Here is a 21,416-nt window from a genome sequence, read left to right on the forward strand (position 1 = left end):
TTCAGAATACAAAGGAAAACAGTTGTTGCTTTTATATCTTCATCAATATGTATTTCATTTATGATATTTCTGCTCAATGGGATTGTTTTGCAGTCATTTTAAAGCTCTTATTTTCTGAATACCATCGGTCACATGTCTATTATTTTACAATTATATTGTCTGAATAGCTGATGTGTTGATTGGCTTAATTATATATCTGTAATGAGTATTGTCTAGTTTAGTAGTATAGTTGTTACAAATGATTTATTGTGGCAAGATGTGTGGTGCATTCCATAAATACCAACTCTTAAGCCACATACGAAACGTCCCCCTCCATTACCCTTTCTGTTTTCTACCTGTCTGAATAAAAGTTTTTAGGCAAAATGTGAGGTTTTTTGTCAGCTCATAAAATACATGAGAAGTTATCCTTCTAAAATGTGGTTTTGGAGTTGAGGGAATTATAATGGATCCTGTAGGTGACAGCTCTAATGCTAAACAGGGTTTTCCTATGTAGCATTTAAAGGTGTCCATCCATCTACCACACAGCTACTTCATGTCACAAAGTAAGGTAACTAAATTGGAGATGAAGAGCATCCTTAAGGACAAGACTTTGAGTAAGTCCTGAATTTCTGTGTTCCAATGATCAACTGGTCTGAATATGAATTTCCTTTTTTAAAATTGTATATTTGACTTTATTGTGTTTGACGGTTACTGGGTGAAATACAGGGTGTGTGATTTGAAATTTCTGCAACTGGATCTGCAGTTCTCTAGTATGCTATTGAACATTACTAAGTTATTAAATTGGGTAATTTATAGTCTTATTACTTCGGTTTCAGAAAGTTTGGAGGTAATCTGTGTTATTTTATATGATTGCTGCAGAAAAATGTTGATCCTGAACTAAATAATTCAGCTAAAATATTACAGTGTTTTCCAGGAATAGTTGTGGGGTTGCTATAATATTTAAGATGATATTTTTTATTTTACTTAGTATAAGACCATGTCAAATTCTATCTTTGGTCAGGAATCAAATTTGCGTGTGTGCTTAACTTTTGCCAGAAATCAATGAAAGTGTTCATTCACCAAATGTAATTTGCTAGGAAACAGATAAAAACATTAATTGTTTAGTTTAACACAGGCATTTTTGTACTTAAAGGGAAGTCAATGATCAGAATACGATTCTGCAATATGGAGGGAGAGTTTATGGGAGTTTGAGATGGTTATGCAGTTTGGCCTGTAATATGGATGACAGTAGTGCGGTGAAGGTAAGCTTGCTCTGACCTCCACCTGCCCTCTCACCACAGAGCTCCATTGCTCAAAACTGAAATTCGAGAGCACAACCCAGAGCAATTCCATCGGAGCCGTGCGATGGACCCTCCCCAAGGAAGATGCGCAAGCCCACAGTTCTGTGCCCAGCAATCCCTTCAGGAGTGTCACCAGCTCCACCCGCCCACAGGTATGCCCACAGGAAAGAGGCAAACGGAGGGTTTTTTATTGCCTATCTGCTTTCAATGCCCTAGTTGGAGTTTAGTTTTATAACTGATATCAGTGTACCAGTTCAATGAGCTTGGTGATATTAGGGCCAAGGACATATGGTGCTTTTTGATGTATGGTGATGCTGTCAGGCCAATAAAATTGACTGAAATTTTAGTTGCAGTGGGAAGTGAGAGGGTTAAAAAAGGGGGAATGGGTGAAAGGACCTGACATGGAAATGATATTATTGAGGAAGGATGAAAATGGGTGGGGGGCAGCAACCTAGTGAGCAGACAGGAAGTGGAACCAATGTGTGGACAGTTAGGGTGCTAAACTTGGCCTTACTTAATTTCAAGCTGGTGATACCTGGATTGTACAGCAGGGTCCTTGTATTATTGGAATTGAGTGAATTGATGAAATCTCTGGCCATCAACAGCAGGTCAGACAGCAGGGTCTTCAGGATCTGCGCAGCTTGGAGGAGTGTGTGAAGTTCATCAATCACTGGAAGGAGGAGGTTGTGCGTATCTGCAAGGTAGGCCATAACCGGGGCTGGGATATATGGGAGGAAATCGAGGGTGATGGGTGTGTTGAATAGGTAGCTTGGGATTGTGTGAGAGAAGCAAGAGAGACAGTGAATGGGAAGAACTCTAAAAAGAACAAAACCAAACACAGACACAGCTTTAGTATGGTTTCATCAACAGATGAAGCCCTGTTTCAGATATTGATCTCAATACTAGCTATCCAGTTTGATCCTAGGCTAAACTGGACCGTTAATTTAAAGGTCATAATATTATCAGTTCTTGTATAATTGTTTTTTAGCAAATATAGTGACAGCAATTTTGCAGGGGACAAATACAGAACTTGTAATCATTTTTGCTTAGCTTCCTCCAGCAGCCTTTTAAAAATAGAATAGTTTTGATTACCAAAAAAATGACATTTTAGTGAGCAAACTGGTTTTCTGCTGCTCTGTAAAATTGACTTTGAGGGTTATAATAATCAGGGTTTCCATATTCTGAATTCAATTCCCAGATCTAATTGCACAGAATTACTCTTTACGGGAAATTCCAGCCATTTCTCATCATTGAAGTGCTCTTTGAATTACGTGCAAAAGCTAAGAGGACAAAGATGAGATTTGTTTATTCTATTTATTGCATATTAGGTAAGCATTGCCCAGGGAGACTGAACGGCACCCGTGCTTAGTACCTGCATGGCTAATGACTCTCCCAGGGGGTGATACTATAGCTCTTATCACAGTTTACAGCCCTGAAATTTTAATCATGCCATATCTGAGGCTGACTTATTAAAAGGGTCTAAAGGTGGGTAGAGATATAGTGTTACTGGAACAGATGAAGGTTTGAAGAGGGGGGGTTGGCATTGGGCCTGCTGGAACAGGAGGATTACTGGGACAGAGGGCATGAGCGTGTGTGACGTCTCAGTGGGGAGGGCTGTGGCTGGGCCACACCTGGTGGGTACCTGGTGGTGTCAGGATGGATCCAAGCAAATCAATGGTCTTCAGTGATAGACTTTGTGACCTTATAATTGCAAGGTTCTGTCTGCGTTCTGAGTGCTTTTGAGATATTGTGCTTCAAAGGTTCCAAAGTGAATGGGCCCCAGGTAGATAAGGTAGATAAAATGTGCATTTTTCCATACTTTTAAACAGCAATTTTACATAAAACTTCACACGTATATATAGTGCTCTATAAACATATTTACATAATGTTACATTACATAACATATTTATGACTAACTCATTTTTGTCAAAAATGTCAGGTATATGGTCTCGGTTTCTCGATCGGCCATTGATTGCGTTGGCATGGATGTGTGTCCATGTGTTTGCAGAGTGGCAACAATCCAGGGGAGGGCACCAGTAAGGAGGAAGCCACCCCAGCACCCAATGCTGACCGCCGTGCTGTGCGCAGCCTTGAGGAGAGCCGCAAACTCATCATGCAGTGGGCAGATGAGCTCAAAAATGTGGACATGGTGAGGCACGCTAGGAACTATTATTTTAATTATCCTTTATTCATACAGGTTATCTCACAGAGATAAAATCTAGCACCGGCAGCGGTGGAGGGGCAGGTGATAGAGACTGACATGCATGCCATTTACTGAAATTTCCATTACTGTTTTTGGAAGCAGCAATATTAAAGTTAAGAAATTAGAGATAGTTTAACTGCAACCACAACTTCCTTATGTCTGTTTCTCAGCTTTTCAAGCAGTGTACCTGGAGGCATGAGAGGCCTGAGCTCCAGGAAGCAGAGATCAAAGATGACAAAGACCATAATGAACTGGTGAAACAGACCATCATGGAATGGGCCAAGGAGCTTCACAGTGTGTCAGAGGTAACGCATGCTTCAAAGTGTTTTTCACCATCTGTCCTGCAAGGTGTCCATATAACTTTCTCTGTAATTCATTTATGTCATTTAACCATATTGGCTACCTCTTCATTGAGGCCTGTGTTGGTCCAGTATATCACTTCCTGTTTGCGTGTGCAGAGCTGCGGAGTGCCGGGGGAGGAGCTAGCTAGCATGCTGAGGATGCTGGGACTGAGAAAGAAGAGGCTGGTAAGCCTCCTTCCTCTCCTCGAGTTCATCACCTGGTCCCTACTGAAGGAGGACAGCAAGGTTTGTCTCAAATGCACCCGCCAAAACACACACACGCACACATGGTTTCTTAGTTATATTTAAACTTAGCTAAGCCTGACTGCGTTTTCATGTTTTCAAAATTCTGATTTTGTCCACAGGCTTGTTGCATCTCATTCTTTAAAAGTTTGCATACATACAATGCCTATACCAGAGAAATTCCCCCTGGTGTAAAATTAAGCTATGGCCAGTTTGAAATTACCAGCTACCAGCTGTTTCAAAACCTAGCTTGAGCTGTTTTGCTTTCTCAGGGTCAGATTCAGTCTATGACTCTCTTCCTAAGCATCTTAATTGGCTAAAGAATTGCAAAAGTGAGCTGTGCCATCATAAAGCTAAAACAACTTTCCAGTTATGTTCTGCCGCTGAACCTTATATAACCATTTTATCTTGCCAGACCATAGCAGGCCATTCCTGCACTAGTGAAATAAAGGTTTAGGATAGTCATAAATCACAGCTCAAGACAGCTGTACAGTTGTAGCCTCTTTCAAAATTATTTTGAGTTTTTGTAAATAGCAGTGGAGAAACCTTGACCATATGATAAGCCACTCAACATTATGCAATAAAACAGGCTGTACAGGACAGCACATACTGCACGCATAACGGTCACATGAACAATGGAATGCGTCTGGTCGCAGATATGTGCAGTTTGCAGGTGTTGCTTTATTATGTTGTGAAAGGCATAGACTTTACAAGTCGGTGTGCTTTCACAGAGGGGATAATGGCAGCTGACGAGGAGCAACTGACCGATAATACATATAATTTCAAAAAATATATTTTGCTCAAGAGGCCACTGAAATTCAGGCAAGGGGCTTGGATACTTAAGGCCCAAGGGCCAGTCATACAGAGCTTTAATGTAGCCTGAAGTCTCTGATTCATTTGTAGCTGCAGGTGATTTCAGTGCTCATTCCAGCACCATTGTCAGAGAAGTTATCAGCATGACATTACATTCCCCTCTTACATTCCTCACCTCAATGTCTCTCATCTCTCCTTTAGAACATTGTCCCGCAGCTGTGGCTGTCAGCCAAACAACGCACCTGGAAAGCAGGCGAGTCAGCCACCTCTTTTTAATGTTGTAGTACTTTAGTATTGTACTGAAGGGGGCAATGGGTGCAAACAGCACAGCCCCCCCCCCCACCCCTCCAAGCTGATATTCCCAGTGTCATGTTTTATTTATCTCATGGAGGTAAATACTAATAAATATCTAGTCCACCACAAGTAATGGGTGAATTCTTCTACGTGTTTGAAATTTAAGTCACAATCAGTGTCAATTAATATTTTGTCATTTATTTCTCTTCTGAACAGGGACCCCCATATACATCCCAAACTCAGGTTATTACATATTTTCTTTTAATTATTTTAATCTTACACTTTTCCATCATTATTAAAATTATTTTAAATCAGTGTTTTCAGCGTATTGATGATCGGTTTCTCTCTTCTAGTTTGGAGCTGGATCTCAAGTGCTACAGGTACTTATTTTCAATTTCACCAAACACAAATGTAGCATTTATAGTTTTCCCTTTAAAGGTGGCTGACAATCCTTCCCCTGTACAGCTGACGTGAATCTGGATCCCATGACCAACCACCCATGGCTGCAACTATCTGATGACTGCAAGAAGGTGCAGGAGGCCTTGTCTGAGCAGGATGTGGCTCCCAGCACGCAGCGCTTCGACGTCTGGCCCTGTGTCCTGGGCTGGGAGGGCTACTCCTGCGGCCGCCACTACTGGGAGGTGGACCTGGCCAACAATGGCTACTGGAGGGTGGGGCTGACCACTGCCACGTCCAAGAGGTGTGGCCGCTTCCCCATGGCCCCATCACAGGGCTACTGGACCCTGTGGCGCAGCACCCGGCAGTTCTACGCCTGCACCAAACCCGAGACACCTCTCCCAGTGGGACTGGTCCCGCGTAGGCTGGGTGTTTACCTCGACTACGAGGAGGGCCAAATCTCTTTCTATAACGTGGAGAACAAGTCCCACATCTACACCTTCTCCCACAGTTTCAGAGGGAAGCTGTACCCTCTCTTTGCCCCGCTGGATGGCCGAACTCTCATCACGGTCTCCTCCCCGAAATCTGTCACCTAAAGACTCCCATTACCTTCTCACCCATAAGTCCCAGCCCTCAGGTAGCAGAACATCACTTTTACACACACACAAACACACACACACACATACACACACACACATACACATACACAAGCAAACAGGCACACAACACATAAACATAAGCACACTTGCGCACACGCACACACACACACAAGGACACAGGCACACACAAGCTCACATGCATGCACACAAACACAAGCGCACATGCACACACACACATACACACACACAGACAAGCGCACAGGCACACGCATACATACACACACACAGTGGAACGAAAGGCTATTTTTATGGGCATCTTTGTACACATCACAAAATTAAGTGTGAAAAATGAGTATTTGCAGCGAAAATATTTACCCAAATCTGATATAAACTGAATATTAGAATTGCAGTAATCTTATCCTCTTTCGTATAAAAATATAGAGAACAGTTAAGTACACAACTAACCTTTGTAGAATGTATATTATATATATATGGTATATACAGTATTCATGAGAAAAACAAATGTGCTTGGACAATCACAATGTCACTACAACTGTAGTTTAAAGTGTAGGTGTGCATACACATATATAGGCCTATTAAATTTTTTGGTGTGAAAATATCTATTTTTTTAACTTGTTACATTTTCTTATGATTTGTGTCCAATCTGCTTTTGTACACAATCATCTAAGCTACTTTCAAAATTATTAACATGTATTTATTCTACTATGTATTGTCTATGCTTAAAGATTATGCTATACTGTATTAAAGTCATAGTGCCTAATTACTGACCTTTATTGTTCTTGTTTCAGAATGTATCTTGTAAATAAGCAAAGAGAATGGTTTGGATTTTAATACCACTTTTATTGCATACACTGAGGGCAGAGACTATTTGAAAGCTTGAAATACTTAAAATATTTTTCAGTTCTGCTACTTCATTTCCCCCATTATTATTCTACACATTCACACTTTGCAGCGCATTCGACAAATTTAGAACACTTACTCTTCACAATCTAATGTTGTGCACAAAATGTGTGATCTGAAATGAGGCGTGTCCTGTATGGAATGAACTGTAGAAACTCAAGTCACACCTTGAGGCTTCTGGGGACTTTCCTCCACCATCTCTTCTTGTAACTGATTTCAGCTTCAGTTGCCCCATTTTAGCTTTATCAGTATTCACATATTATTTTATTGCAGCCTGTAGTTGCATTCCATAGCTCAAAACTATTCAGCATGAAAGCCTTGCTGCTAATCACCACTAGCCTAGTTCCATATAGGGCCTCTATCCTCTATAGGGCTGCAACAGTTAAACTTGTCATAAATTTAAAGGAACGTCCATTCCCAAGTACGTGTGACTTTCCTAATGGAAACGTGCATCACTGCATCAATTTGACAATGCTCTCTTCTGGCCTCAGTTCAATAAGTCCAATGTAAATTAATTTGTTTTGAAGTGCTAATTCAATTCAGCTTCATAATGGTCTTCACTTTTCAGTACAGGGCAAACAGAACCATCAGCCTAAAAGAGCCTTAGAGCCATCCTGAGCCTCCTCAGGCAACACAGGACCCAGAAGAGGAAAAGAGAGGCCCTGAGGGGCCCCATTCTGCAGGCTTCTCACACACCCAGGCTCCATATGCATCACAGCCGGCTGCAAACAGACTCCCATCTCCCCTGACATCTGCACAGTCTCTATGTTCAGAGTTCCACTGCACCTCCGATCTGCAGCACACATATAAACACACCCAAAGGAAATAACATTAGTACTGCTAACATCAGAACAAAGCTCCCTACTCAGGTCTGAGTTAGGCTGGCTCTCCATTATAAAGCTTCGGTGCTGTTTGGTGCCTTGTTGGGCCTTAATAATTAATATTATTATTATTTATTATTATCATGTAACACTGTGCTTCAACAGTGCTGTGCTTCAATCTGCTAATCTGTAGTTAATTGGAGTTCACAATACAGTGCACATTTGTTATATAATTAGAGACCCCTATTATATAAATAATATTTTAATATATATATTGTTTAATAAAATATAAGTTAAGTATGTTAAGATGTTAAGAGAATATCTAAAGGTTTTAAAGAACTGACTCACAAGGATTTGTCCTGATGGGGTTTTCCATTTTGCCACACCCAATGTCCTTCCACCTCGTGGTCTGTCAACCCCACCCAAAGGAACTCCATCTGTTGGTCTGTCCTCATTTCTACCTGGATGAATTTCTGCAGGAACAAAAACACTCTTCATAACTGCATAGCTCTTCATTACTGCACAGCTCCCTGGAAATAATCACAAATGATCACATTTTATTTGCCTTTATAAATAGGTAGAAAAGAAATCACATTTTCTTTAAAAATTGTGTTTTAAACATTTACATTTTACATTTTAGTCATTTGGCAGACGCTTTTAATCCAAAGCGACTTACAAGTGCATAGGTTCTACCACAAGTCAAAGCATCACATCCAGAACAAGAAAAATACACCTGGACTGCTGTTCTAAACATATAGTCGTCATCATAAGTGCAATTTTTTTTTTTTTTTTTTTTTTGGGGGGGTTAGACAGGGATAGGGGTATCAGAAGGGGGGGGCGGGGTAAATCAGGAGGGGGGACTAAGGTAGAGTTTGAAGAGGTGTGTTTTGAGTCTGCGTCGAAATAGGGGGAGGGATTCTGCTGTCCTGACAGTGGTAGGCAAGTCATTCCACCACTGCGGAACCAGAACGGAAAACAGGCGTGAACGTGCAGCTCGACCGCCAGGTGCCCGTAGAGAGGGAACCGTAAGGCGACCAGAGCTGGCAGACCGGAGTGGTCTAGCTGGGGAGTAGGGAGTGATCAGGGATTGTATGTAATGTGGGGCAGTCCCCTTAGCAGCCTGAAATGCCAACACTAGGGCCTTGAATCGGATGCGTGCGGCAATAGGAAGCCAGTGGAGGCCAATGAGAAGCGGGGTGACATGAGCCGACCTGGGCTGACTGGTGATCAAGCGGGCTGCAGCATTCTGGACCAGCTGGAGGGGCTTGATGGCGCACGCTGGGAGACCGGCTAGGAGGGAGTTGCAGTAATCCAGGCGGGAAATGACGAGCGCCTGGACTAGGAGCTGGGTGGCTTTCTCCGTCAGGAGATGACGGATGCGGCGTATATTAAACAGAAAGAACCTGCAGGTTCTGGCAGTGGAGGATACTTGTGGAGCCAGGGAGAGGCAGTTATCAAGAGTCACCCCAAGATTCTTTGCCGTACGGGAGGAGGAAACTACAAAGTCCTCCACAGTCAGTGAGAGGTCGATTGACGGAGAGGACTTAGCAGGGATGTAGAGAAGCTCAGTTTTAGCAAGGTTGAGCTTCAGGTGATGGGAAGTCATCCATGCAGAGATATCAGCCAAGCAGGCAGAGATCTGTGTGGTGATTTGGGTGTCAGGGGGGAAGGAAATGAAGAGTTGGGTGTCATCAGCGTAGGAGTGATAAGAGAAGCCGTGGGAAGAGATAACAGAGCCAAGAGACATGGTGTATAGCGAGAAGAGGAGAGGCCCAAGAACCGAGCCCTGCGGGACTCCAGTTCGTAGGGGTTGAGGGTCGGAGAGTGCGCCCCTCCAAGTCACCTGGTAAGAGCGACCAGAGAGGTAGGAGGAAAACCAAGCGAGTGCAGAACCTGTGACACCCATCCCAGACAGCGATGAGAGCAGAATCTCATGGTTGACTGTATCGAAGGCGGCCGACAGGTCGAGGAAGATGAGGACAGAGGAGAGGGATTTTGCTTTAGCAGAGTGGAGTGCCTCAGTGACCGCGAGCAGGGCGGTTTCAGTGGAGTGGCCACTCTTGAAGCCAGACTGGTTGGGGTCATGGAGATTGTTGTGGAGAAGATAAGTGGACAGTTGGGAGCAGACCGCCCGTTCCAGGGTTTTAGCAAGAAAGGGAAGAAGAGAGACAGGCCGGTAGTTGTTCAGGGCAGAGGGATCGAGAGTAGGTTTTTTGAGGAGGGGAGTGACTCTGGCCCTCTTCAGGGAAGAGGGCATGGTGCCGGAAGAGAGGGAGGTGTTGATTAGAGAGGAGAGAAAAGGGAGAATGTCCTCAGATATAGATTGTAGGAGGGGAGAGGGGATGGGGTCAAGAGGACAGGTGGTCGGGCGGTGGGAAGTAAGGAGTTTCAGCGTGTCGGCATCAGAGAGGGGAGAAAAGGAGGTTAGGGAGTTGGGGAGGGTAGGAGGGTCAGCAGGGGTGGAGGGTTGGGAGAAGGAATTGCGAATAGCATCGACCTTCTTTTCAAAGAAGGAGACAAAGTCATCAGGTGTGAGTGATGAGGGGGGTGGGGGGGGAGGGGGGGCCAGAAGAGAGGAGAAAGTTGAAAACAGTTTGCGGGGATTAGAGGCGGCCGCGTTAATTTTCGAGTGAAAGAAGGAAGATTTAGCTAGAGAGACAGAGGAATGGAAAGATGATAAGAGGGCATGGAAGGAAGCCATATCACTGGGGAGACAGGACCTTTTCCATTTTCTCTCCGCCGCCCGCAGTTCGGTTCGGACAGCTCGTAGAGCATCAGAAAGCCAGGGACTGGGGGGGGAGGCCCGAGCTAGTTTGGTGGTGAGGGGACACAGAGAATCAAAGGAAGATGAGAGGGAGGACATGAGAGTTGTTTAAAGAAGCTGAACCACTCTTACTCAAACAACGGCATAACCCACCAACATTTCTTATCCCCACCCCCCACCCTCAAACCCTCAAACCCAGAAGTAGCCATCTTCTACTCTTGATAGCTTTATCATGTCGACTCTGCCCTGGCCATGCCCACCATTTCTCTGTGGTCCTCGATGGCAGCTAGGCTGGCATTGTGCTTCTCACAGAACTCCATGCTCTCATTCCAGTTGCGGTCATCCTCCAGTCCCACAGAGAAAAAGTAACAGCTGCCCCAGGACCACCGCCACCCCTCTGGGCACAGATGACATCTGTGGTCTACAGAGTAAGGGCCGAAAGCAGGGGTGATATTAGGCCCTGACGGAACCAACACATTCACCTGCGTGATAAGGGATTCATTCAGCAATTAACATACATTAATCAATCAATAAATATCCATTTTGAAGTAATACATTACATTTACAAATCTTTAAAGCTAATAATTTATCCCATTATGTCAATTTAAATACATTAAACAAGAAACTGAGTAAACCATGAATTCAGAGTTCAAACCTAACCCAAACCACAATTCTCAATCAAAGTATGGCAATGCTATTTGCCAGCAAATTAAACAACTAATTTTGCAGTGAATAAAATGTTACTGCACGAATCCATAGTATTGAAAGAATCATACACTGCAAAAATACACAGTGAGATCCATAAGTCTTGGGACAGAGACATATTTGTTTTCTTGATTTGGCTCTGTACTCCACAATCACCACATAGAAATGACAGCACTTTTTATACATGGGCCCCCCCATTTGACAGCACCAAAATATTTGGGACAAATGGCTTCTCAGGTGTTTCTGATTATTCAGGTGTCTAGTAGCTGCACTAAGGCTGCAACTGAAGCTCACATACCTGTGCTAAGGAAGCAACTGAATACAACAGACTAATCAGAAAAACAAGCCATTTGTCCCATGGAAGGGGGGCAGGGGGCTATGGATAAAATGAAGGGTGATTTCTAGATGATGAAACCAAAATGTATTAAGATATTTCACATAAATATTTCCAAGACAGGAAAACGTGAAGGAGATGACTGGTTTTGTAGGGTTTGGCTCAATCACCTCGGCTGATCGTGAGGAGCAGGAGAGACATGGAGTGTAGGTCTGCTTGGCACTGTGACATCGGCCCCGTTGCCTCCTCAGCTTCCCCCGCAGTCTGCTCCAGCCCCGGGGCAGCCAGAGGAAGCACCGCTGAGAACACACAGTCCCCAGGTCAGTGCCAGCCCTCAATCACAGGCCCGATAACCCAATCAAGACAGCACAAAACACACCTTTCATTTCCTAACTGAAGCACGGTAAACTGAAATGGAATGACACAAAAGGAAAGACATTCTAAAATGTGTTCTCAGGGCATCTGCGCTGAGATACATATCTTGCATAAAGACCATGTTTGCCATGCAAAAAGAGAAAATACACAAAGATACAGTGTGCAAACATATCACAAGTACAGTGATTCTCTATTTTTGCCCTCAACCTGTCACACAAAAGCATATTGCGTGCATTCCTCTTAACCTTTGTCCAGGTGTCACGAGTGCATAATAGCACAAAGTGTAATAGTGGACTATAAACAAGAACGGGAACAGAAAACAGAACTGTGGTTGCAAGCTGAAAAAGCAGAAAACAACTTACATGAGAAAACCAAGGCCAGCAGTAGGCCTTCTGCCAGAACCAAACTTAACAACAAAATGGCCACTCGCCACAACAGCCATAATCGGCGAGCGTCATCTCTTCCATCTCTCACTGTGGTGAGGGTAAATGATAAGAATATCATTATTCACTGCCATTTAAATGACTATTCACAAGACTATTCACCTATATCGCACACATTTAATTACATAGCAGGCACTAATTAATCAAAAGCTAATTACACAGGTTACAGTTTTACATACAATCCATTTATACAGCCAAATAACTTACTGATACAATTCAGGTTGTTACAGGTTACAACAGCAGCAAACCAACAACACCAGAACCCCCTACAGTTGTATTACAAGCCCATTTTCTCAACCATTGGACTATATTTCCACCAATATTAAAGGGTTTGACACATCCACAATAAACTTAGAAGACCAAACCTAAGCCAGCCCTAAAAATACTAGCATCCCCATGAGCCAAGTAAACCTTTAATGCTAATATTTTATGGATTTTATGTTGCCCACCCAAGTGTTACGCCAACCTATCCATCATCACAGGGTGGACTATTTCTCATTTTAAATTTGAAGTAAAGGGTCTTTCATCCGTGTGCTATGTCATAGATACCTGCTAATGAAATAGAGGAAGCATACCTGCTGGGACATGGATTCCATCATGGTTCTCCGGACAGGATGACAGAGGATCCATGCTCCTCTTCTTTCCTTTTTAAGCACACTTTTTTTTTAACCCTTTGCAGATGCTGAACCCTCTTTCACGGTCTCTTTGGAACAAAATTCTCTGATGTAGCCTTCCCGTCTCTTTAATGTTCTCTACCCACTCCACCACTTCCTCTCAGTTACACAAAACTGAGGACAGGACTTCTCTAAAGCACAAATATAACATATTGGAAGTGTCATTAGGCATGTGTAGAATGTCTATTTTTGGCTCGTTTTACACTTATGACACACAGGAACTTATCAAACTGGTGACAGGCTATGGGAAAAAAACCCTCAACACAGTATCATTTCATTCAAGTGTATTGGGGAAATCAGGCGGCTTTTAAAAAGCAAAAAGACAAATGGCAAATTCATGTTCAGAATTATTTCTTCTAATGTACAAAAATACATTACGTCTGTATAAAACAGGTACCAGTTCGGAGCGTGGGCAGAGTTTAGCGGCCTCACCGAGGCTCTGTTCCTGAAATGGCAGTTAGCCTGGGCCTTCCCAGGCTGTTTCTAGCGAAGGCCCATGGGCTGGTGCAGGAGGCAGGCCAGGTAGCAGCACACCTCCCAGGCCCGATCCAGCTGAGGGGCAGAGCTGTGTGGGTGCACTACCCTCAGGTAGCGGAATGTCAGAACCTTGTCGGTCAGGCTACGCACACTGAGGACCTCCCGGGAAGGCACACCCACTGAAGGGGGCGGGACACCCCCGCTGTTGTCTCCAACCAGATGGGAGGGCAGGTTGAGGGGGGCGGGCTCAGGGCTGCCGGGATTGGCCGCCCAGTCCTCCCACTCTTCCAGGCGCACGGAGCTGGCGAAGGCCAGGAAGCCCTCAGGCGAGGCCAGGGCACAGCCGCAGTGGTGGGAGAGGAAGCGGTAGGGCTGCGGGGACTGCACTGCCCCTGGGGCCTCCCCCGACCTGCCCGCGGCCCGCTGCCGGTCCCGGGAGGACGCGTCGAACAGCAGGTCCGCACACTCCAGCACCGTCACCTCACGGCCAGAGCCCAGCGCCAGGGAGTGCTTGGGCTGGAAGTAGCTGATGTAGCGCTGGCTGCACTTCACCGGGATCTGGGGCAGAGTGCAGCAGAATCAATCTCTATTAAACCTAGCACATGACAGGCCACAGACTGTGCAAAGAACTTAATAAAAATAAAATGCACAATTGAATTGCAGGCTCCCAGAACTAGCAAAAGTTTAACTTAAACTTGTTCACTAGTTTAACCAGTTCACTTAAGTTGATTAGCTGAAGCAGAGAACTGTAAATCAGTGGCACCATGACTTGCAGACAATGCAGACTGCAGGACAGGACCAAGAGTGAGTTAAAACTAGTAAATACATTGGTAATATCAATATTATCAATATATCAATATAAAATCAATATAAAATGTATTTTAAATGGTACAATAACCATATGCCAGAGAACCGATACCAGCTGCGCCATTTTCCCATGAAAAACATGATTATTTATCCTGTGGAAAAGGCACAATAACAGCCTGCATTTTATTCACTCAGACAGGGAAACACACACACACAGCTGCCTACATGGAATTACTTTGCACTACCTCAAGTTATCGATAAACATAGTTTTTAAACACGAGAATAGTTTATCTTTATCAAAAGTCCTTTTTGATGTGTTATAGTGCGTTTTTTCCTGGGGGAAATCACTATTTTTCAAGATATCAAATCAAAGTTTAACATTTTTGTATGGTGACAACAGCTCGTTTTCTCCCCTGGCTTCACCTGCTGGAGCCTCCTCTGCAGTAGCTCCATCCAGTGTACCCAGATGCGTGACACGGTGGACTCGGCCACGCGGAAGCGGAAGGCCAGGTCCTGCAGCAGCAGGCCCAGACGCAGACGCGTCAGCACCAGCAGCAGCTGGTCCTCCGAGCTCAGCAGGGTGGGGGCGCCCCCTCCCCCGCGGCAGTATCCCATCATCCTCCACCGGACAGACTCTGCCGTCTCGCCCTCGCTGTCCCCGTCGGCTGGGAAGAGGGTGGGGTCTACCTGAGCGATGGGCGTTGAGTCCTGAGAGGGACACGGATGCATCAGGAAGTGTGTAGCCTTGAGCTGTGTAGGAAGCTATCTGCACGCCAAGCTCCTCACTGTGACTGCAGAACATGGTTAGAGCGCCCCCTGGTGGTTGAATCAACACAAAACTAGTTTCTTGCAGCTGGTGACAAATGGGTACCACTTGGGGGTGAGGATATGAGCTAGAAGACCAGCATCTTTAATCTGCATAACACATTTTATATTTGAAAGAATACTCTCTACACAATATAAAGACAAATGCCTCAGTATTACCAGAGATGATGGGACAGGCAGACCCTCTTCATCTTTCAGAACGTCCTGCTCCTCGGCCCTGACTTCCATCTCCACGTCCCAGCCCAGCCCCGCTCCGTCTCCTCCCTGCAGGAAGCTGAGGAAGGCCTTGAAGTGAGCATAGGAGTGGAAGCCCGTGTAGAAGCGCAGCCACTTTGGGGAGCCACGCGCCAGGGTCTGGGCACTGAGGATGGTGGGCCGCGGCGGGGGCCGGGTCTGCTCGCGGAGCTGCGTGTCCAGGGAGAGCATGGCCTCGGCACTGGCCTGTGCCTGCTGCCTGGCCTGCCGCAGCTCATCCTGTAGGCCCGCCACCTCCACACGCTGCTGCAGCAGCTGCTCCTCCAGAACCCGAATCCTGGAGTCACGCACCGCTGTCAGGGTGTGCATCTCCCACTCCCACTGCATCTGTACAGGCAGACATACAGAGATTACTGCCACACTGCAGCTGTACAGGCGGAATCAGATGTGATAACCCAACACAAAAAAATAATTTCACTGATTGGGGAATACACAAAAAGGCAAGTGGACACCATAGTAGAGTACAGTGGAAACAATACAGACCAAGTACTTTGCATGGTATGGCTTAAAATAGTATGTGGCAGTATAGCTTCCTGATTACAGAACTGAAATTAAAAACTCAGAGGTGGTAGCTTTAAACTAAGCAGGGTACTTAACCTGGGGGGTATTTCAGTAAGCCGGACTTCCATGCCAAGTAAATTTTTACTTTAGTCCTTGTTCCATATTTGAGGGGGTTCCACGTTTTACTCGGCGGCCTGTAGCGTAGTGGTTAAGGTAAAGGAATGGGACACGCAAGGTCGGTGGTTCTAATCCCGGTGTAGCCACAATAAGATCCGCACAGCCGTTGGGCCCTTGAGCAAGGCCCTTAACCCTGCATTGCTCCAGGGGAGGATTGTCTCCTGCTTAGTCTAATTAACTGTACGTCGCTCTGGATAAGAGCGTCTGCCAAATGCCAATAATGTAATGTACTCAGTGCAGAAGTCAAGATTAGTGAGTTAGCTGAAAAACCCCCCTGAACTGTTTCAGAATATATCCCTCTGTACATAATGGACTACCTGTGAATAATCTAAGTAGTGTTAGTCACTACTAGGTGTTTGCATTCGCACAAGACAACGTGCTTACATTGAGACTGGACTAGGAAGTTGCACAGAAAGTAGGACTGTACAAGCAGTGGATGCTAAAGGCCCAGTTTTATCCCTAGAATTTTGCTACCAATGCGCTTTTACAATAGTAAAACGTTAATTTCTCACCTTCTTCTTCTGAAGTAGCTTCTCCTTCGCCTCCACAGCCTTCTGCACACTGAGGAGTGCCTGCTCCTGCCGGTGCTGGTCCTTGGCCAGCCCGCGCACCAAAGCACAGAGCCGGCCCTGGTCGGTGGGGATGGTCAGGCAGCCATGGTCGTTCAGGAAGCCCCGACGACTCCACATTCCCAGCTGCACCTGCTGCACCGTGTCACTCACCACCTCCATCAGCTCCGCAGCTAGAGCCAGGTCCCCCAGACTGGCTGGAGGGTCTGCAGCCCCACCCAAACCACACCGCGGGAGGAGAGGAGGGGAAAACGAGAGATTGGGAGACGTGAGGGAGAATCGATGGAGAGACGGCAAGAAGGAGAAAGAGAATAGCAGCAGCAGAAGAAACAGATGTAAGTGAGAATAGAAAGGGGGGGGGAGAAAGGAGAAGATAACTTTACTATGCCAGCCTTCCAATTATGAACCAAGGCCATGAGTCTGAATACAGTGAAAACATGAACAAAATAGAAATAGAATCCACAAATGCATTAACATGAACTCAGCTGCCATCAACGTGGATGACAGAAAAGGAACAGACTACAATTTATACACATTGAGAGAATTCTTACAGCAGACCGCAGTATACAGAGATAGGCACAGAATTAAGGAACACACAGAGACGGGGCAGTGGACAACAAAGAAACTGGGTGCGCTAATCATGTATCTGTAGCTCTACGGCTGCAAATATTGTATGATAAAATTATTTTACATGACAATATAACAACACTGATGCTGTGTTTAAAATTCTGTTTAACAATCGACACATGGAGAAGGAAAATCCAAGATATGGGGAGCACAAAACCTTACCTGTGCTCCGTCCAGCCATCTGCTCCTCCCTCTTCCCCCTCCTCCCTCTCTTGGGCCACACCACCGCCTTCTCCACTTTCTCCTCTCCCTCCTTTCCTTCTCTCTGGTGAAAAGAGTATGCAAGCACAAAAGTGGCTATCAAATCTAGGATAAATATAGATAAGCAGGTCAAGTACCACAGGTACAAGACACCCCATTGTATATATTAGTTTTCTTCTTATAAATGTTCTTCTTATTCCATTTTATTATTATTGCAACTGCAATTTTCAACAAACTCGTACCTTGTCTGACTGAGATGCTCAAAATCAAATAAAGTTATTGCTCTTCATGACAACAATCCCAAACACCTTAGCCTATGATCATGTGATGTGTACCTGCTTCTAAACTTGTAGAACCTACCTGCAGATGCTTAAATCAACTGACCTCATGTGGGAGCTAAAACAGGAAAATGTATGTTACTTCATAACCAAGAAATACATTTCCCTTAAACTTTGTAGGATGACGCAAGTTAATACATAGTGTATTGTGTAAGTATTTGGACAGTGGTACAATTTCTGTTCTTTTGGCTTTGTACTCCAGCACATTGGATTTGAAATCTAGCAATGAATAATGAGGTTAAAATGCAGACTGTCGCCTTTAATGTGAGGGTATTAACATCCATATCAGGTAATCCATGTAGGGATTACATCCCTTTTTATACATAGTTCCTCCATTATAAGGGAAAAGAAGTAATTGGACAGTTGGCTACACAGCCGTTTCAGACTAGTCAGGTCTATTCAATCACTTACTAGGTGCAGGTATAAGAAAGCTCTCAGTTTGATTCTAGGCTTTTGATTTCCTTGTCAGTCTGTTTAAAACTCGAAAGTAAAAGTGACTGCATTTTAACGTCATTATGTATTGCTTCATTTCATGTGCAATGTGAGCTGGTTTCTTTACTCAGAGTGCCTAAAACTTAACACATTATTGTGTAGGCTATTCTACGACGACTATGGTATACACTGCAAAACCACAGCAGTACAATACTGGAAAGAAAAGCCCCATTTTAATAGCTTCATAGCTTCACTACTAAGGAGAAGGAGAAGAAGAAGATCTGGTGGTTGGTACCTTCCTCTTGCGGAAATCAAAAACTGTGGGTATGGCACAGTCACGAAGCCGCACAGTTTGGCCAGTCCGGTCAAACATGTCAGGGGTGAAGTGTGAGCTGCAGAGCACACTGTTTTTGGTGGGCACCCACAGCTGGTGGTCACTGCTCTGTCTGCGCAGTGCTGAGCACCACTGCAGCCTGCGCACAGGGTCCTTGGGAAACCTACATAATCAAAAGAGCCAAGCGGCTTCATGCAGTAACATTGTCTGTATTCATAGACACAGTTGTTCTGATCACATTGGACTAAAACACATTGGACATTGGTTTTAACCAGGTCTGTAAGTTCTACAAACTAATTTAAATTTTTGCCACCAACATGACTTTGATTCCCTTGAAAATTAATAGATTTTTTCACATTATAGATACAATTTCAATACAATACATGAAAAAAATAGCAAACTAAGCACAAGGAGACAGAAAGGAGTACAAGGCAACACAATGAAGAAGTGTATATCATTTAATGTAAATCTGTTTTAATTATCTCAGGGAATATAATGGATATGATTATGAACTTACGTACTTTCTCACAAAATGTATATATCATGTCTTATAGCCTGCCAGTATGCATGGCATGACAAAACACGAATATCCCGAATAGAAGTGAATAAGGAAAAAGACATGCACGTGTTTAGCCTAATTCTGGATTGGGACATATTAACAATCAGAAAGGTTCTTTTAAAGACAATGTCGAGTTACAGCTATTTCATTTCTATACATTTCAGGATAGGTGTATGCTAAATCACATTTTCGGCAACGAGTGATTTCATCGCAAGAGCTACAAACTTGCACTTGGGGAAGCCGAGCAGCAGATCAACTAGGGACTCTGCTACTCGACATGGACTTTGATCCCAAAGAGAGGATGTGATCAGTACCTGTGGAAGGTGATGCCCTGCTTCAAAGTCTCAGGGCTCCTCTCCACAGAACAGTTGATGGCCACACAGCTGGAGGGCATGTCTTCCTCCTGCTGAAGGGGTTCCTCTGGGCACTGCCAAAAGAACGAAAGTGACATTCAACTTGCCTCGTTCGTTTTAAACTACGTACGCCTCTCATAGAATACAGGTTAGATAACAGAAAATCTGGATGCAGTGTCGTAGATGGTTAATGACGCAACTATTTGAAATAAAACGGCACCTGCATGTTTTTCGCTATTTATGTAACAAGTCACTTTATTCAGAAAATGATAGCAAGTTCTAGACATAGAAATATCGTGCTATCGAAAACCACAGACCATACTTGTGCTTTGATCATGCACCCACTAAAATGGTGTCCAGAAATTGAATAACGTTGCCTAGCTAACGTTATCTAACCCCGTGACCAACGTGGTGTATCTAGAAAATGGATGACAGGTAGCAAGCCAATGTTAGCCAGTTGTTGACGACAACATTTAAACACATTTCGTTAGCTGGGTTTCATGATTAAGTTATACTTGTGAGGACTGTCGTCGGAAAATCTCGCCCACCGAACGTTATGTTGCCTTGTAGTTTAGCTGGTGAAAAAACCACGCAGCTACGTGGTATCATAGCGATAACTTCAGTTTGGATTAAACTTTACCATGCTTCCCTAGCTAGATAGTAAGATACGACAACTTGCTAGATAACGTTAGCCACCTAGCGAATGTTTCCTTTAAATTGCGCGTTTTCAACATTCAGACGCACAGGACAGTGCTCCTTTGAAAGCCTGCTTGCTAGCTAACGTTGGACTACCATTTTAGCTATAGATACAACTTTAGCTTGGCTAATTTGTTTGCCATACGGGCTCGCTATACCACAATATGTCTAGCAAACAATACAGTATCTATATGTTACTTGGTATTGCTAAGTTAGCTGGCTTTGTGGCAGACTAGAGAGTGTAAAAACAGACTAGACTAAAGTTAGCTGGAGCTATGTGGCTACTTTAGAACTGAAGTCGCACTGTAGCGTAGATAACGTTAGCAAACGCTACATTTAACATTACGATAAACCAAGCGCAGGGGGTTTTCTTTCAGTGAAAACTGCAATCTGTTACGTTTTCTAAAAGTGCAAGTCAGTTTCCAATTAGAACAAATATTATTATAGTTTATTAACGCCTTTTAATTGTACATTTGACATTTAGATGATGCCATGGACAAATTCAACTTACATGTGTAGCTAGCTAGCGTACTGACTCGAGTATGGAGCTATACACAGTTTCTTCACCGGCAAAAGATGGCGGATCGGCTGTAAATCAGATAGTGTGACGTCACATTTGTGTTGCGGTTGTTTCGGGGCGAAGACTGCAGCACTTTCAGGGTATCTTAACGTTTTTGGGACAAGTCACAAATGGCTTTACTTTTGGTGTTTCTGATTAGTCAAGTGTGTTAAATTGCTCCCTTACTGCAGGTAGGTGAGAACAGGGCATATTGTTACACTTTTCACTCTTTCTTAAATTTCTTGGGCTAAATTTTAATGGAATAAATATCATGCCAAATGAAAGAATACAGTCTTCACAGCTTCATAGCTTATTTCAGTAAAGAGTTATAGACTGTTAAAGGTACAGGTAATTATGGTCAAAATAGGAATTGCAGCAACTTACACCCTCAAACCACAACACTGTTTATCCCTCCCCCTTCTCTGAATGTGCTTACATTGAACCAGGGGGATACTGAACCAGGGGTGTCAATTATTATGAAACCTTGATTTTGGTGAAAT

The 21,416-nt window shown here is 44.2% G+C and overlaps 3 protein-coding genes across 12 annotated transcripts; 1 reads left to right on the forward strand and 2 right to left on the reverse strand.

The window, feature by feature from the left end:
• Positions 1–562: 562 nt before the first annotated feature.
• Positions 563–6,166, forward strand: si:dkey-219e21.2 (zinc-binding protein A33). Its single transcript, XM_061233893.1, has 10 exons — positions 563–593; positions 1,281–1,432; positions 1,886–1,981; positions 3,289–3,429; positions 3,654–3,788; positions 3,942–4,070; positions 5,082–5,133; positions 5,391–5,417; positions 5,528–5,554; positions 5,640–6,166. The coding sequence occupies exons 1-10, from the start codon at positions 563–565 to the stop codon at positions 6,164–6,166; spliced, it is 1,317 nt and encodes a 438-aa protein (XP_061089877.1).
• An 843-nt stretch (positions 6,167–7,009) lies between these two features.
• On the reverse strand, positions 7,010–13,247 carry LOC133125104 (CD209 antigen-like protein E). 2 transcript variants are annotated; one of them, XM_061236828.1, is made up of 6 exons: positions 13,108–13,247; positions 12,452–12,562; positions 11,885–12,013; positions 10,936–11,096; positions 8,260–8,384; positions 7,010–7,883 (listed from the first exon to the last, which is right to left on the reverse strand). In XM_061236828.1, exons 1-6 carry the CDS (start codon positions 13,160–13,162, stop codon positions 7,715–7,717), a joined length of 750 nt encoding a protein of 249 aa, XP_061092812.1. In that variant the 5' UTR covers positions 13,163–13,247; the 3' UTR covers positions 7,010–7,714. The 2 variants fall into 2 exon arrangements, with proteins under 2 accessions (XP_061092812.1, XP_061092813.1); XM_061236829.1 differs by lacking the exon at positions 7,010–7,883 and having other exon boundaries at positions 8,295–8,441.
• LOC133125103 (uncharacterized) lies at positions 13,233–21,002 on the reverse strand. 9 transcript variants are annotated; one of them, XR_009708382.1, is made up of 8 exons: positions 19,623–19,972; positions 18,711–18,912; positions 17,607–17,709; positions 16,761–17,023; positions 15,475–15,897; positions 14,914–15,198; positions 13,639–14,241; positions 13,233–13,337 (listed from the first exon to the last, which is right to left on the reverse strand). XR_009708382.1 is itself a non-coding variant. In XM_061236824.1 (8 exons), the coding sequence occupies exons 2-8, from the start codon at positions 19,700–19,702 to the stop codon at positions 13,690–13,692; spliced, it is 1,908 nt and encodes a 635-aa protein (XP_061092808.1). In that variant the 5' UTR covers positions 19,703–19,735; positions 20,869–21,002; the 3' UTR covers positions 13,476–13,689. The 9 variants fall into 9 exon arrangements, 8 of the variants coding, with proteins under 8 accessions (XP_061092808.1, XP_061092810.1, XP_061092809.1 ...); XM_061236824.1 differs by lacking the exon at positions 13,233–13,337 and adding an exon at positions 20,869–21,002 and having other exon boundaries at positions 13,476–14,241; positions 19,623–19,735; XM_061236826.1 differs by lacking the exon at positions 13,233–13,337 and adding an exon at positions 20,210–20,518 and having other exon boundaries at positions 13,476–14,241; positions 19,623–19,735.
• Positions 21,003–21,416: the final 414 nt, after the last annotated feature.

The sequence above is a fragment of the Conger conger genome, chromosome 3 (assembly GCF_963514075.1).
Source record: "Conger conger chromosome 3, fConCon1.1, whole genome shotgun sequence".
In the NCBI taxonomy this organism is placed as follows: Eukaryota; Metazoa; Chordata; class Actinopteri; order Anguilliformes; family Congridae; genus Conger; species Conger conger.